The sequence below is a fragment of the Lactuca sativa genome, chromosome 5 (assembly GCF_002870075.4).
Source record: "Lactuca sativa cultivar Salinas chromosome 5, Lsat_Salinas_v11, whole genome shotgun sequence".
NCBI classification, from domain to species: domain Eukaryota; kingdom Viridiplantae; phylum Streptophyta; class Magnoliopsida; order Asterales; family Asteraceae; genus Lactuca; species Lactuca sativa.
Window position 1 is genome coordinate 195,920,194 of NC_056627.2, and position 18,112 is coordinate 195,938,305.

An 18,112-nucleotide genomic window follows, 5' to 3' on the forward strand; every position below is an offset into this window, starting at 1 on the left:
TGAAAAATGATTTGAAGAGAAGATCTAGTGTTCGCCATACATTAGTTTTTAAGTCAAATGTCTTTAAAAAATTACTGTAAACGATTTTGCATAGCGTTACTAGAAGTGATTTTTTTTCTTTTTTTTTTTTTCTTTATAAAAAAACAACGCCATAGTTTGAAATAAGGACCATTTCTACAATAATCACCAACTTTGAACCAAAGATGTAATATTCACCAAAGGTGTGGAACCAAACATGTTATTTATTCTATTGAGAAATAGGAAAAAAAAAAAAAAAAGTTTACATGCTTTAACAAAAGTTTGCAAGAAAATAAATTATGGAAAAGGAAGGTCGGTCCATTTATCAAAACAAAGCAGTGAATAACGTGAGAGTTCGTACAGATCCGTTAATCAAAACAGAGGTAGCTTGAAGCCTTGAACGAGCGAAATTGTTATCGTCTTCGTGCCTGTGAGAAAGGAGAACGAATTTCAGGATGTCGTGTTTGGTTGGATGCTGTGCGTCTTTGACTTGCGGTTTGTGCACATCGGCGGCATCAACAATCACAAAGAAATCAGCTAGGCTCGGCTATTGCGGTCTCTTTGGTCTCTCTTTGATCGTCTCTTGGGTCCTTCGTGAAGTCGGCACTCCTCTTTTGAAGCAAATCCCATGTTAGTTATTCCCTTTCACCTCACACCCGAATTCGTGATTAGGGTTTGTTTGTTTGAATGGTTTCATGAACAATTGAATTGAATTTAGTGATTTCCTTCTCCAGTTTCGTGCTCTTAACTGGTTCAGCTTATGTCCTATCACTTTATTCTCTGAAATTTAAGCTAATTATCAGTAACAATCAAGTTTTTTGTTTTGTGGTTTATAGGGATAAACACTTCCGATACTCTGTCGGATGAATGGTTCCAAATGGAAGCTGTTCTTCGTGTCAGCCTTGGAAATTGCTTGTTTTTCACAATACTTGCTCTTTTGCTGATTGGTGTAAAGGATCAAAACGACACACGTGATGCTTGGCACCATGGTGGATGGATCTTCAAGATTTTGATCTGGGCTTTGCTTATCATTCTCATGTTCTTCCTTCCGAATCCAGTCATATCAGTCTATGGTTAGTTACCCTGGCAATTAGGGCTAATTGCATGAAATAGCTATGCAACTTCATTATTTCATGTTACTTAATATCATTATATGCAAATCTGCTTGCCTCAAGAAAATGTTTAGTTGATATAAATCAAAACACTTTAAATTTGCAGGATGGATATCAAAGTTTGGAGCAGGGTTCTTCTTACTAGTCCAAGTGATTATATTATTGGATGCTACACATTCATGGAACGATGCTTGGGTTGCCAGAGATGAACAAAAGTGGTTAGTTCAAGTTTCTATGAAAAAGTTATCTTAAAACCTGTTTCTTTGGTTAGAAAAATTACAAAAAAACCATTACATTTTTACCTTTTTAATGTATACTTTACTTTTCAGGTTTGTTGCTTTACTTGTGGTATCAATCACTTGCTATATTGCTGCCTTTGCAATTCCAGGAGTGTTGTTTATTTGGTTCAATCCCTCTGGCTATGACTGTGGTCTAAATATCTTCTTTCTTGTCATGACAATGATTCTTTCACTTTCATTTGGCATCATTGCGCTACATCCAGCTGTAAGCATTTCTTTTTTTTTTTCAAAAAAATTGTGATTTGACTTATATCAAAAGTTTATCTTCCAAAACTAACTACAGGTGAATGGTAGTCTTTTACCCGCATCAGTGATCTCAGTTTACTGTGCTTATGTTTGTTACACTGCTCTCTCTGCTGAACCCCGAGATTACGCGTGCAATGGTCTTAACAAATCAAAAGCAGTCACAACAAGTACACTTATTCTTGGCATGCTTACAACTGTTCTTTCGGTTTTATATTCCGCTCTTCGTGCTGGATCTTCTACCACCTTCCTTTCTCCTCCATCTTCTCCAAGAGCAGGTAATATCATATCCTACTTTCATTTTGTTTTATATTCAATGTATAATTCTTCCATTCAGACTCAAATTTTTGACTACAGGCGAAAGAGCATCGCTTCTAGAATCCGATGAACTGGAAGAAGGGAAAAAAGGCAAGAAAGATAGTGAACCGAGGCCCGTGACTTATTCATACATGTTTTTCCATTTGATATTTGCATCAGCGAGTATGTATTCAGCAATGCTTTTATCGGGGTGGAGTAGTTCGGAAAGCTCGGATCTCATTGATGTCGGGTGGACATCGGTTTGGGTTCGTATAGGCACTGAATGGGTCACGGCCGGGCTTTATATTTGGTCCCTACTTGCCCCGCTTATGTTCCCGGATCGTGAGTTTTATTAGATGTTTGTTTGTATGATGGGTTAATGTGGTATGTGGATATGGGGTTTCAACTTAATTTGTTATCATGTAAAAATGTAAATTCGAAGTATTTGGAATAGATATAAGGGGGTGTTTGAGATTGGTTATTTAAAGCAACTTATGTGGTATCATGTGGAAGTTTGAAAAAAAAGTGTTTGGATTAGGTTATGTTGTATTAAAGTGAAATAAGTTGATAAGTTGTTTTTAGTTTTTGACAATTTCATTGTAGAACGAGTTTGAAATATTGTCTTTCTCATTCCTTCTGAATAAGATCATCGAGTTCCATTTTAGAAATCTTCTATTTCATCCATTAAAAAATTTGGATCAGCTACTTTCATATTTTTGAACAATTTACCCAACTTTGTATCCTTCTGGCGAAAATCCTTTACATACTCGAATAGGAAGTTCTTTGCCTTCGATTAACATCTTTTGCTTTGCACTTGATTTGGTAGCAAGAATCTCAGAAAAAGTTCTAATATCTCTCGGGTTCATCTTTGGGGAATATGTCTATGTGAAAGTCTCTCATTCCATAGTTACTAGGATCGCTTGCCCCCCTATGTTTTTCGTTCCAGTACGGTCCAGAAATGGGACCAATTGCGATCCAATCGTTTCCTAGATCGCGACCCAAACGCAAAATCGACCGACCCTAATCGCTTGAATTGTCGATTGGATTACACTAAGGATCGCGATTTCAACCTGAATCCGTCGCGCCATCAATTACAGGAACGCCGACCCATCAATTTCAGGAACGTTCGGGCAAAATTGAAAATTAAAAAAAAAACATCGGGCAGTTGAAACGTTGGTTCCAGAATTGGGGAACCAAAAAAAAAGAACGATGATCATGAGGTATGGGGAATCAAAATCAATTAGGCAATTCTATTACTCTATTTCATATTCACGGTATTCTTCTACACCTTCAAACACCGAAACCAATTTCTTTGTTGGAAAAATGGTATTTGGTAAAGATAATCCCGTTCCAGAAAGTGTTGATGTTACCTTGACTGATTCTGATAATGAAGATGGAGTTCTAGGCGTTGCAGAAAATGTTGAAGCTCCTCAAAATGTTCAGGCTTCCAAGGTTGATAAACCCCTGTTGCAGGAAGTGGACATAGTTGGTGTATCAGGGAGTAAAAACGCAGGGGGTTCAAAGAAATGGGTGTGTAAGCACTGCCATCAAATGTTTACCAGCTCTTATACTAGAATTCATGTACACTTTTTTGGTGCTGCAATCAGGAAAGCACCAGAAATCAAAAGGTGTCCTACTATACTCAAGGATCGGGTTAAATATCAAAGCTTGTTAAACAGAGTAAATGCTGCTGAATCAAAAGGTATTTCTAAGTCTTTGAAGAACTCTGTAATTAATAAAAAACAGAGTTCTACTTCTAAATCTAAAAAACCACTTGAAGATTCTTTTGGTATGATGGAAAGAAACACTGTTGATATGAAGATTATGAGAGCATTATGTGCTAATGGCATTCCTTTCAATGTTCTACGTAATCCTCAATTTCAAGAGACGATAACAGCCATAAACAGGGCACCTGCTGGTTATAAGGCTCCTTCATATGATAAAGCGCGAACCGTTTTGCTTGACGAGTGTGTGAGAGATGTGGAAAAGGGGCTGACTTCAGTGAAGGATACATGGTATACACAGGGGGTTTCTATTGTGTCGGATGGTTGGTCCAATGTTAAACATCGACCATTAATCAATGTTATTGCTACCAACAGCCGTGGAGCCATGTTTATGTATGCAGAGGACTTTTCTGGTGTAGAGAAGACAGGAGAAGCAATTGCAAACTTCTTGCTTGAAGCCATAGAAACCGTAGGACCAAGGAATGTTCTACAAGTTGTTACCGACAATGCGGAAAACTGTAAGGCTGCTGGAAAGGAGGTGGAGAAGGTACATAAACAAATTTTTTGGTCTCCTTATTGTGTCCATACTTTGAATTTAATTTTTAAAGATCTTGCAATTGATTGTTTTTGGCTAATGGACACATATAGGAAAGGGAAAATAGTTGTTAAGTATTTTCTTAATCACACCCATGCATTGGCTATTTTTAGAGAAAATTCACAATTGGAATTGTTAAAAGTAGCCAAAACAAGATTTGCATCTCATTATATTTTGCTGAAAAGGTTATGGGATTGTAGAGAGTCTCTTTCTACTACAATTGTCCTTAATTCATGGAGAAAATGGCTGAAAAATACTGATACAAACACTAGGCAAAGTGGATTATTAGTTGCTGATACAATTAAAAGTGAAAACTTTTGGGATGATGTGGAAAGTGTCCTTGCTGTTACAAAACCAATATTCTTGATGGTTAAATTTTGTGATGGTGAGGGATCAAAGATGGGAGAAATTTATGAGAAAATGGATAACATGCTAGGAGAGATTAAGGATGTCATGATGAATCATCGTTATGCTGAGTATTACCCTCGATTGGAGAAGATTATACTAGCAAGGTGGGAGAAGATGACAATCCCTTTGCATTGTTTAGGATTTGCATTATCTCCACGATTTTATGATAAAAATTATCTTGAGGAGATGGCACCAGGTGGAGTTCATAGGAAAGCTCCAAATCTTGATAAGGAGGTTATGGTTGGTGTAATGGAATCTTTTAAGAGGATCGCGGAAAGTGGAGAAGAGGAGCGTCTTCTACGTGAGAAATTCGCTACTTTTCACATGAAAAAAGGCCTTTATGCATTGGCGGCAGCTCACATGGATGCAGTGACCATGGATGCTATTGATTGGTGGTCAAGTTACGGGTCAGAAACGCCCGAACTTGCTGTTATAGCAAAGAAATTTTTATCACAACCTATTAGTAGTTCATCAGCCGAGAGAAACTGGAGTACGTACTCTTACATACATAATGTCAAGAGAAACCGATTGAACTCCAAAAGGGTTGATAAATTGGTGTTTATACATTCAAATATTCGTCTCCAATCAAGATTCTCCAAAAGTTACACATCCGGGCCACACAAGAAGTGGAATGTAAATCCCGAAAGCACTAACTTGGAAGAGTCAAGTATAAGACTTGAAGAAATGAAGTGGGAAAATCTAGAAGATGTTGAGAGAGTAGCTGATGATGGGAATGAAAAAAGGCAAAGGAAAGAGTAAACTAAGGGATCTTTTGGTATTGAAGTTACATTGTTTTGAACTTTGAAGTTATTTTAGCTTTATTTGGTATTGATCTTTTGGTATTGAAGTTATTTTGTTACTTTTGTATTGAAATTTTGAAGTATGAATTGAAGTATTGATCTTTTGGTATTTAGTATACTTTTTATATTTATAGTCTTATATATTTTAGTAATATATGATACATCGTACTACATTATGTGGTACACCGTTCCACGTACCGAAATACCGTTCCGGAGAAGACTACCCCCCCTCGTACCGAATTTTACAGATTACCGATCCTCGGTCCCGTTTTCGTTCCACGTACCGGAACAATCCCGTTTCCGTGTAACTATGTCTCATTCCTCCAGGCTTGACTAGTTCAAAATTGAAAAAAAAAACTTGCTTATTAAATATTCTAGAGGTAATAGAAGTTAACCTGATATGTGTTGATTGAGCACACATCTTTCTTGTCTTTGGCAATTCTATGGGAGAACCTTTTTTTTTCTTTCTTTTTGAGTTTTCACAAATTCTGGTTTCTTGGAGCTTGGAAAGATAGGCCATTTCTTTGGTTTCTTGGAGCTTGGAAAGATGTTGGAATATCAAATTGTTTCATATGTGTGTCAGACTTCTTTAATGTTCTGGGAGGCATGTTCTTTTTGGTTGCTTTTGTCTTTCTAGCAAATATTGGTGTAGTTTCAAATTCAAGTTCATCTTCATCACTATCTTTGCCGACTGTTTCTTCTTTTTCTTTTGAACAGGTTTTTTCTTAGCAAGTGACTTCTATCTGCCACCTTTGCTTTTACTCCGCTCTTTTTGGTCTTCTTTTTGAAGCTCATGTGCATATTATTTATCCTTCTCTATTTTTTCTTTATCTCTGCATTTCTCCTGTTCTTCTAAGTCTTGTAAACAATCAACAAATTCTAAGGAACTAGTTAAGGAAGGTGGCACAGTTTGGCACCATGATTCGTTGCGGTGTATTTCTACCTTTATCGGTTTATCGGGTATGATCGTCCAGGTTGAGGATGGGTCAGATGATTGTTCGGGCCTCAGTTGCCATGTCTGTTGGGTTTCAATGGTGCAGAAACGTGGAAAGTAATTGATTCTGAGGTCTAGAGGGCCTTGCTCAAGTAGTGACAGTTGAGTCATGGGACTCAAGAATGAAGTGAGTGTGATGAATGGATCGAGGATTGCAGTCGTAGATTAAGTGATTGGCAGATAGAATGGGATGTCACAATCATCGAAATAGATTATGTACTTCCAGCTTTCCGTGATCGGAGGAAAGAGAGAGTGGTCATGTGATTTTAAGGGATGGGATGTAGTCCCGACATGAGTCTTGAAGATTGTGGTTTTCTTGTCGACGGGAATAGCAGCGTAAGAATACATGAAAGGGTTTTTGCGATGTGGTTGCTTTGAGATGAGATCAGGGGTCTGCTTTCTCGAAATTAGTTAGGTTTAAGTGCTAGTTGATTGTTTCAGGAACCAAGGGAAGTGAATCAGCAAGAGCAACTTTTGTTGTCTCTGATGTATCCTGACTAAGAGAATGATGCTTCTTATAATTATGAGTAACGCTCGCGATAAATTTTTTGTTGGGGAACTAGGCGAGGTGTGTGGTAGTTCATTTGTTTCTAGATGTAGAATTGGTGTCATGAGTGGACATAATTATTGTTTGTGCATCTGTATGGGATTCTGATATTAGAGGTGGTTATGATTGGGAGGTTTTCAAGGTTTCCATATGAGATATGGGATAACTTTGTGTTCACTTGGTCATTAACTGGAATATTGGTTTGAGACGTGGTATGTCTGCAACGTCATTTGGTGGTAGTTCAAACCCTAAGTGGGGGAGAACCGACTATTTTGGTTGAAGGATCATTGCTATGTTTGAGTTTATGATTTCAGCAGAATGGTCTAAGGGATTTGTGGTTTGGGTACGCGAAACTTCGTTTCAAGATTTGGTCAGGACGGAGGTGCAGAGAAAGTTATCATTAGATGTATGTATTCAAGAATGAAAGAGTCGTCTTCACGGTAAGAAGATGTTGGATAAGGAGCTCGTTGTAGTAAGTGGTTCCTTTCAGAATGTCGTTGAATAGATCAAGAGGCGTTTGGGATGTTGAGGTTGAGCATCGAGTGCTGAGGGATTCATCGCCTCGTTGTATAGATTGATATCCCTGTTCTAGGGTTGGCAGTATTGATCGGTAAATCAGCTTCAAAGTTTGGTATGTTTAGTCTCACATTGTTATTGCGCAAGCAGTTTATTGGGTTATTGGGTTAGTTTTCAATGTAGTCTCGATCGTTGGTCTTTTCGTTCATCATCAAAAGTGGAGGTTCTTCGAAAGTTTCATTTTGTGTTAGTTGCAGTTCAATGGATGCTTCGACCTACCGTCAGGTTCCATGTGTTTTATATTTTCTTTAGTTTCTAGGTATGTTTAGCCTCAATTGTGGTATATAATTTTGGTGAATAGAAGGCTCAGGTTTTGGCAACATTTCTAGATCACCTTAGGAGTTTTCTCGAGCTAGTTACGAATTGGTGGAATATGTTCGGTTTCAATCAAGGTGTGGGATCTTGTATCGATCATTTATGAGGATGCTTCTGTTAATGGTTGAGGTTTGTCATTTTGTTAAATCTGTTAGTACCTCACCCTTTGGGTAAGGTTGTGAGAATGAGAGGATGCAGTAGATCTAGGGTTGGGTATGTGTCTCCCCTTGGGGGCGTACATTGTAGTAGTGCCTCAATTATGGACATGAGGGGTACAAGTGGACCGAGTAAGATAACTTGAGACCTCTTGATTAGTATTGTTGGCATGGTGATCATTTGGGTTATAACCTTCGAATCGGGACAAGAGTATGACTGTCTATATCTTCCTCTGGGGTTGTGCGACCATGTTTTCATCTAGTTTTACGTTGATAGCAGTTTGTGTTGTGTAAGTAATTGTGCATAATAGAAAAGTATAGCCCATGTTGTGTTCGGATAGCATTGAGAGGGATGCTTTTTGGGTTCCTACAATTCAGTGGACTGCTGGTTGGGTATCTTTAGGTCCCTGTGGGGCTAGTCACGATTCTTCTGGCTATGGGTGGTGTCGACAAGATCAGTTTAGTACCGTGGGATTATCGTGTAGTGGATAGAAGGTGTCACGATGTATCATGAACCAGTAGTTATATGATTTATATGGGTAAGACCCGATGCTCTTTTTATTGAGACTCTTAGGTCTCAGATCGTTACCTTTCTTGGCTTATTTGGGTGTTAGTGCATTTTGGGAGTCGGGAGATTCGGTGACCGGCTGGTTTAGATCATGTGGGCAGTTAAAGGTTGTTAGGAATGATAGTTGTGCACTAGTAGCCGCTTGCAGAGTGTTTGCATTATGAAATTTGGTTGCTTGAGGGCTGTCTATCAGGAGTTCGGTTACCAATGGTGGGCATCAGTTATGTAATCTCAAGCCATGAACTCCATTGTGAACGTCTAGAACGATTCGTCAGGTGGGGGTACACCTGAACTGACATGGGATTCGGATGTAGCATGAGAATTTTTGGATTGACCATCCTTATGCTTGTGGGATCAACAGGTTGGTGATGACTTGTCAAGAAGTCAAGCACGTATTTGAGGTTGTTAGGCGCAACCTCTGAATTGCGGATTTGATGTAATTCACGATCGGTATATTTTGAGCATTCTTTCTGCATATTAGAATGGTATTCCTAGTCAGGGACTAGGGGTGGGTGAGATGAATGAATGACCAATATTCCTGGGGAATAATCTTCTGGGGTTTAAATTGATGGGTTCATGTTTTTGGGAAGTTCCTGCTTTGATTGGTTATCGTGGTGCTATAAGGTCTTCCAGTTGGCAAGAGTAAGATAGTTGTTTCAGTTCTTAGGTAGGGCAGCTGTAACAACCCAAAAATCCAGATAAAATTTGTCATTTTTAAAATAAGGTTTACAACCATAAGTTTGATACTAAAAATCCATTACGTAATAATCATATGAGTGTTTATATCAATGAATGCGAAAAATAGTGGGGAGTGCATGCTACGCCATCAAGTTGGGCCCTTCCCTTTAGAACCGGACGTACCTAAAATCACAATACAAACTGTAAGCTAATGCTTAATGAGTTTTCCTAAAATAACACATATCAATCATACAAATAGCCCCAACCCTGTGGTTCATCCCAACCCAAAACTAGTATGGGCCCACCTTGGGGTATATTTCAACCCAAGCAAATCACAGTGGGCCCCGCCATGGGGTATATTTCAACTTGGGTAAGTCATATTGGTCCCCGCCTTAGGGTATATTTCAACCTGATGATATATGGTCCATTAGCATGGCCCAGACTGCTCTAGCGTGCCAGCCTAGCCTGGCGCGCTCCTGCCAACCTTGTTGGGGACTCCCCAGCTAGCCTCGTTGGGGACTCTCTTGTTGGTTTATATGACTTAGTCCAGTCCGATGTCATTGGCCGCGTACCAGTAACACCAAACTGGGGGGACTTGATGATATATGGTCCATTAGCATGGCCTAGACCACTCTAGAGTGCCAGCCTAGCCTGGCGCACCCCCGCCAGCCTTGTCTGGTGCTCCCTTGCCAGCCATGTTGGGGACTCTCCTGCTGGCCCGGCTTGGCGCTCCCTTGCCTAGCTCCCCTTGCTAGTCTTTCTTGGTGCGCACCCGCCAGCCTTGACTGGGGCGCGCCCGCCAGTCCCGCCCGGCGCCTCCGGGCGGCCTCACCCAACTCCTTGCTAGATGGGTCTAAATTAGGCTGGCCCAAGGCCTGACCTAATTCCCCTTGATCTAATTGTCCCCTATATAATAAACAGTACCTCCTCCATTGTGACATCCCCAGTTTCACGGCCAGAAAAAACCGATTTGTTTATGCTTTGTTTTTAAAATCAGAGTGATCTTTTACAGAAAACAGTTGCGGAATTTGTTCCTAAAATATGATAAAGATTTATCAAAGCATTTCTTTAAATAAATGTATTTTCATTTTATAACAAAATCTCGGGATGTCATGTTCAATACAGACCAAAAGCATAAACAGAACAAAATAGACCTTACAACAGTTATTCATAACTCTAACCTATAATCCAAAATCTCTCGTTATGTCAGCCAACTTATGCTCTCGTGCCATAACCTGTAATACAAAGAAAACTGAGAGGGTCAGGCTTGGGAGCCGGGTTAGCATATAGGGTTTTCAACCCACAATAATATAATTATTATATTTAATTATCAAATAATCAATCCAATTACCCACCCCCTTTATCTCCATTTATTTCTTAAATAATTATCCTAAGAACCGATTACCCTTCTCCCATTCATTCCTAAGGATTGCCCTAAGGAACTGGCACAAAGTCTAGTGCTGCCAAGGTTCTTAGATTACCTCTGGTGAACACGCAGTTCACAATAATTAATGAACACCTAGTTCAAGAACACCTAATAGACACTTAGTTCGAATATTACCCAATGAACACTTAGTTCAAAAACACTTAATGAACGCTTAGTTCAAATACTACCCAATGAACACCTAGTTCAAAAACACTTAGTTCAAATACTACCCAATGAACACCTAGTTCAAAAACACTTAATGAACGCTTAGTTCAAATATCTCTGATGAACACTAAGTTCAAATATCTAATGAACACTTAGTTCGAATATCCCTGGTGAACCCAATCACCTAAGGAACACAGAGTACGAAAGCTCTTAGTTCAAACAATGTAATAATAATCTACATCTCGATCCTGCAAAACCACTAATATTATAAACACATATAAATCATATTTCTAAAACAATATATCCCATCCCGTCGATCCCCACATACTGACCCTATACAATGATCTTACGAGATCTAGCCTAAGAATCGATATGAACCACAAACTAACGAAGCTGCTTCGGAAATTCCCTTGCAGCAAACGAGGATCAATAATGACATCAAATGAGGGAATGGAATAAGTTTCACCACGAACCTTCGTTCGTAAAAGAAAGAACCACAAGACATTTTAAGTCAGGGGTAGTTATCTAGATAACAATGCCTAGGCGTGGTCTGACTATCATGAGGTATTATACCCCCAGACTCTACCTATCCCAGCATCGAACTTTGCCTAGCAGTGGCCTGAATACATGAGGTATTTCACCCCCAGGCACACCCTATCCAGCAATATAACACCAGACATACCTAGCAGTGGTCTGTTACCGACACACTTTATTAGGCAGTCTACGAAGTTCCCTTAATTACTTCGTGAAATAAAACGCTGACATATGAAGCTCGGTCGATCACTTCATAAAAGAAACGTTGACTCCAAAGCTCTCTCAAAATAAAAGTATGGGGAAATACTACTAGAGTACTCCCGTACGCTCCGTAACCGACACACAAAATTGTCAAAAAGATTTTGTACATGATAGTACTTCAGGCACATTATAGTACTCTAGTATGCGAAAGACTTGTACCCGAGAACATAATAGTACCATGGCACAAGCAGCACCCAAGACACAGAGCTTTTAAAAGGACTTCGTACATAAAATGTACTTCTATACGTAGGATGTACTCCACCGATCATCAATCTCACAACACACGTACTCTTAATATGAGGCTACCCAATGTCCAAACTTAATGGAACTAAACATCCCTATTTAAGTCTTAACCCATCACTAGGCAAGCCTACAATGCTTATAATCAATTTTCGATACTAACTCCGTTTAGGCAATGCTAACTAGTGTATACTTAACACAGAGTTTTAAGTAATAATATCATATATTCACATCTTAACACATATTGAACCATAACTGATTCGCATGTTGTATATCATCAAATATATCTAACACGTATCTCGGACAATACCAAATACTTCACATACATATTTATATTTCATACTTTAATCAATACTCGTATTAAAATCATGTTCCTAAAAGGGACTATACTCATGATACCTTATCGAAAGAACACGTAGTTCAAAAATACATGATCTGTACTCCCGGATCTTAAATTTTCCTCATTACCTAATCCATATTCCTGGATCTAAAACTAACCTCTTGATCTAATCCATACTCTCGGATCTAAAACTAACCTCCTGATCTGATCCATACATCCATATCTAAAACAAGTTTATATCTTTATCCTTTTATCTCATGATCCAAGTCATCTTTTATCACATACCAACAATCTTATCTACGCATGTTCTACCCAACATATTTGCAGATACAAAATACATATACAATTTAACTCATTAAAACCTATATAATTTATCCATCCCACAAACATCTCAAATAAACAACAATATATATACACATAGAAGGTATTTCATAGCAAATACTTAATATTAATGTGTTAGAAGAAAGTGACTATACACTCACATGATCAGAAGATGATCGGACAACACTACGGCTTACAATGGTAGTATTCTTTGGTAAAACCGGGATCACTTCACACACCGAGTTTCTCGCGGGCAGATCTAGCTTCGGCTCGGAAACTCTTTTCTTCTCGAGATCTTCGGACTTCGGGACTTGCTTCGGGTCTTGGGATGATATTGGGGCTTTGGGGGGGAAAGGGGGTTAAAATAGGTCTTAGAGGGTGTATCGGAAGTGGGAGAGAAGGGATGGAGCAACCATAATCGGCTGGCCCTTCAAATCTATTTATAGGGAAAAATTTGCCCTTGCCACGTCGTGGCACCTTTTTCCACGTCATGGACTTGGTCGTCACTACATTAGTCATCACAAGTTGCGTCTGGGGGAATCTAGGAGGCGTCAGAAGACTTGCCACGTCGTGGCACTGCTTGCTACGTCGTGGTATCTGATAGTTTTGGGGTTTCGCGCCCCGAACTTCAGAAATTCATAACTTTCGCATACGAACTCCGTTTTCGACGTTCTTTATATCGACACGTAGGTGAGATTATGATCTACAACTCTCATTTAGACTCCGTTGGCTAATTGTGACTTTATTTTTAATATATTATAAATATATTACTTATATATTATTTTTAGTAGGCCGGGACAGGAAAACTCCGTTCGAAATTCATAACTCCTTCATCTGAACTCCGTTTTCGTCTGTCTTTTTGTAGTTGGACTACTATCGACGAGATCTTCGACTCTCGTTTAGATTGTTTCGGCTAAAAAACTGCTCGATCTTAAATCGAGTATTCGGGTTGCATACCGCTAAGTCGAAACTTCGGAAAATCATAACTTCCTTATACGAAGTTAGATTTGGGCGTTCTTTTTATGCACGCTCTCGGTTTAACGAACTCTACGACTTTTGTTTAGATCACTAAGGATAAATATCACTCTAAAGTAAATTCACTTTTTACGTCATTCAGCGTCGTGCCGGTTCTGTCGCGAAACTTCGGCAGGTCATAACTTCTTCGTTATAACTCGGATTTCGGCGTTCTTTATATCTCCGAAATCCTTGTCACGAACACTAAAGCTTAGTTAAGATTATCCACCCTAAATAATCTTATACCAAAAAGTCATTTTTGACGTTTATCGTCTCTATATTGACTAGCCCGGATCTACGGGCGTTACATCCATGGAGAAGGAGCTTCCCCATGGCTCAGCCACCACTATACTCCGACCGGGTAACTTAGCCGCCACCCTCCGCCGTCAGCCACCACACACCACCGTCACCAAGATGGTTCTCTTCGGCTATGGAGGACTATCTCAGATCTTCTAGTTGATCTAACTTGACCGTCGGAGTCCGCTCCTGGGGCACAGTCCCTGGGACGGCTCTAACGCGTCTCATTGATTGTGACTAGCAGATCTCCGCCGCAACAGAAGACCAGAAGAGCCGCCAGAGGTCGATGTCGCATCACAACCCAATCATAACATGTAACGTACAACAACTAGCATACAATATAAATGAATATTGGGCCGACATTGGTGCCTTATACCTGAAGTTACTGTGAGAAGACTCACCTCAGATTGCTGATAAAATATACGACTCGGCTACTAGTCTGGAAATCTCACACCGAATATACACAAGTTATCCTAATTAGAATTAAATCACACACATAAAGACATAGGCCCAAAACCCTAAGTCCAACTCCTTCAATAAGGCCCAAAAATCTTTCCTTCAATAATAGGGCTAACATCCAAGGTCCAAAACAATAATGGGCCACAAGGCCCAAAGGCCCCACCATGCCATCAATGGACCAATAACAAGTTCAAAGGCCCAATACACTAATAGATATAGGCCCAAGGTTAATTAGGGCCCAACTGGATCAAAAGTCCATCAGAAGACCAAAACCACTGGAAGCATACATCCAACATACATCTTCCAGTATGCTTAGCGTACTAAGTTCATGGGTTGTGCACGCAACGTACAAACTAGTACACCCAAAATACAAGCTACTTTGCACAAAATCCATTAAGTACTTAATGCATGAAGACTCTTTGTCAAAATTCCAAATCTTGGTCATTTTAAAGGTCCTAAGGCATAAAGTTGGCAACTTTATGCCTTTGCATGCCATATGTGAGCCCAACACCTCATTTTATCCATTAAGACTCTCTTTAAGATCTTAAACTCATGCATGGAGTCATAGCAACCATCAAGTTAGCATTTTTATGCTTTAACCATGCCAGAGAACTTCAGATCTAACATTCCTAACCTCTAGAGTTGCTCAAACTCACAAGAGAGGATTCATGGACCAAAAGTGGACTTGCTACTAAACCCTAACTCAAACTAGCAAAAGGATTAGCAAGATGCAAAATTTTTACCTCCAAAAGCTCTTCAAGATGATCTAGATGCAAAATCTACAAGCTCTACCACGTTCAAGACTTGCTCACCACTTCCTTCTCTTTGCTAACACACCAAAAAGAGGTTACTTTAGGCACCTTCAAGCTCAAGAGTCACTCTCAAAGGAACTAGGGTTTTAGGGACGTTTGATGGCAATGGAGGTTGGTAAGGAAGAGGGTTCAAGGTCATAAATGAGCTTAAATAGGGCTCAAGTCCGAGATTTAGGGTTTTAGCCTTCGACCTCATACCCCCACATACAATCTTGTACGCCCTGCGTACGAGCCTCAACTACCAGAAGCATCCAGCTGTGTACGCTAAGCGTACATACATGTACGCCCAATGTATGGAGGGTCCATATTTGCAACTTTAAAAAATCATCAAGGGCTTAAAAGGAAATACTTGTATTTGGATGTTACAACTCTTCCCTACTTGAATTAGACTTCGTCCTCAAAGTCTATTGAATCAAATAAATATGGGTAATGCTCTCTCATCTCGTCCTCCAGCTCCTAGGTCCATTCAGAATCCCTACGGTGCTACCATTTCACCTTCACTAGCTTCACCACTTTGTTACGAAGAGCTTTAGTTTTTCTATCCAGAACTGCAATGGGCTTCTCAACATAGTTCATGCTCTCATCCACCTGAATATCATCCAACGAAATAACTACAACCTCATCTGATACACACTTCTAGAACTGAGACACATGGAAGGTGTTATGGATCTGACTGAGCTTATCAAGGAGATCCAACCGATAAGCAACCTTGCCAACTTGGCATAAATCCTGAATGGACCAATGAATCAGGGACCTAACTTGCCCTTCTTCTAAAAGAGGATGACACCTTTCCAAGGTGACACCCTCAGTAATACAAAATCTCCCACCTGAAACTCAAGATCCGATCGACATCGGTCAGCATAGTTTTTTTGACTACTTTGGGCGACTTGTAGCCTGTCGCACACTTGCTGAATCAATTCAATGGACTTTGGTGCTTCCCATGACATGATGGCCAACCTCCCCCTAACAAACCGGAGTCCTACACCTCCTTCCATACAACATCTCGAATGGGGGCCGGTCATTACTGGCATGATAACTGTTGTTGTAGGAGAACTCTGGTAGTGGGAGGTAAGTATCCCAACTCCATCCGAAGTCTAGAATGCACGCCTGAAGCATATCCTCGAGTGTCTGTACCCTCCGATCTCTCTGCCATCGTTCTGGGGGTGGTAAGTTGTACTGAAGTGCAGTTGAGTGCCTAAATCCTCATGAAACTTCCTCCAAAACCTGGAGGTGAACATGAACATTGCGGTCCGAAACCATAGATACCGGAACTCCATGCCTGACTACCACCTCCTGAACATAGATATCCGCTAATTTCTCGGCGGATAGACTCTGTAACGCCTGGATCCTGGTATGTATTTTAAACCAAACTATTCATTTTTGCAAAGGGACTCGACGAGTTGGAGGCCCCAAACTCGTCGAGTAAAAACGGATTTTTGGATGCAGGACATGAAGTCTACTCGACGAGTTGAGAAGCCTCAACTCGACGAGTTGGGATGCCAGAGTGAAACCCTAATTTCAGGGTTTGCACCTTATTTAGGCACCTTAAAAATTCATTGTGGCCTCCCTCATCGCCTCCCTCATACCATCAAAACCCTAGTTCTTGATCTTGAGCCTTTTGAGTGTGTGTGAGTGAAAAGAGAGTGATCCTTTGGTATTTCCTTGAATGAGTGGAAGCTAGAAGTGCTTGGTTGAAGGAAGAAGCCTTGGATCCAGAGATTTTGTTGTCAAAGCAGCCTTATTGAGGTATCAAGTCTATACTTTGATTATTCATTTACTATATTTCTTCGTGGAGTAGTTCAGGGCCTTAAGGAGCCTATTATGGAACCATTCATGGATGCAAGCATGTTTTGGGGTCATGACTTCTGATCTAGAGCCCTTGAGGGACTCAATGACATAAAGGTGCCAACTTTATGTCCATGGGAGTACCATGCAACTTGTGAACCACTTTTTAGGGCCTTTTGAGCTAAATAACCCATGCATGAACGTAAAGTTAGAAACTCAGCGAGTTGGCCACGGTTTTGGGTTATGAAGATTGAGGAACTCGATGAGTCCAAGGAAGGACTCGGCTAGTTGTGAGTGAAAGGTCCTAACTATGTTATGAAGAATAAGGAACTCGACGAGTCCAAGGTAGGACTCAACAAGTTGTGAGTGAAAGGTCCCGACTATGTTATGAAGATTGAGGAACTCGACGAGTTCAAGGAGGAACTTGACGAGTTGTGAGCGAAATGTCCCGAATCCGTATGAAGGGGAACTCAACCAGTTCATGAAAGAACTCGATGAGTAGGATCGAGATTTCAGGGTATTAGGGATCATGGAATTCGACGAGTTGATGAACCAACTCGGCGAGTTGATTCAACAAGGATGTTGACTTTGACTTTGACAATTGACAAGAGTTCACCCTTAAAAGGGTTATAATTATGAAAGGGTAGTTAAAGGAGATTGTTATGTGTAGGAGTTTGAGAGGAGTTGATCCCAGTACCGAGGACAGTTCAGCTACTATGCAACTTTGAGGCGAGTTACCTTCCAGTAGAAGTGGGGTCGAAAGCACCAATGTCGTCCCACTATTAGATTGATTATAGTAGAGATGATTGTCTTTGTGATAATTGTATGGTATGCCTCTTTCTGTTATGCTATTTGTGCTAGTATGCTATGATATTATGTGATAGTGGTAGGAGGGGACTAGTCCCCAGACCCGGTTGAGATATATTGGCAGAGTGGATCGGGCACCCAGATATGCCTGACAATATGATATGCTATGTTATTATGTGGTAGTGGTAGGGGTGAAATAGTCCCCATTTCCGGTTGAAATAAATCGGAGGGTAGGTCGGGCACCCAGATATGCCTGACAGGGTAGGTCGAGCACCAAAATATGCTTGACAAGGGGAAGGTCGGGCACCCTGATATGCTTGAC

The 18,112-nt window shown here is 40.2% G+C and overlaps 2 protein-coding genes across 2 annotated transcripts; both read left to right on the plus strand.

Moving 5' to 3' along the window:
* Positions 1–313: 313 nt before the first annotated feature.
* On the plus strand, positions 314–2,471 carry LOC111876583 (uncharacterized). The gene is made up of 6 exons (XM_023873135.3): positions 314–648; positions 855–1,091; positions 1,237–1,348; positions 1,460–1,634; positions 1,713–1,950; positions 2,030–2,471. Exons 1-6 carry the CDS (start codon positions 474–476, stop codon positions 2,323–2,325), a joined length of 1,233 nt encoding a protein of 410 aa, XP_023728903.1. The 5' UTR covers positions 314–473; the 3' UTR covers positions 2,326–2,471.
* A 707-nt stretch (positions 2,472–3,178) lies between these two features.
* Positions 3,179–5,455, plus strand: LOC111876602 (uncharacterized). The gene has a single exon (XM_023873152.2). It carries the CDS (start codon positions 3,179–3,181, stop codon positions 5,453–5,455), a length of 2,277 nt encoding a protein of 758 aa, XP_023728920.2.
* Positions 5,456–18,112: the final 12,657 nt, after the last annotated feature.

Coding starts and splice junctions, on each gene's coding strand:
- LOC111876583 (XM_023873135.3), top strand. CDS start 474: ATGTCGTGTTTGGTTGGATGCTGTGCGTCTTTGACTTGCGGTTTGTGC. Junction 649..854: donor TCTTTTGAAGCAAATCCCAT/GTTAGTTATTCC, acceptor TGTGGTTTATAG/GGATAAACACTTCCGATACT. Junction 1,092..1,236: donor TCCAGTCATATCAGTCTATG/GTTAGTTACCCT, acceptor TTAAATTTGCAG/GATGGATATCAAAGTTTGGA.
- LOC111876602 (XM_023873152.2), top strand. CDS start 3,179: ATGATCATGAGGTATGGGGAATCAAAATCAATTAGGCAATTCTATTAC.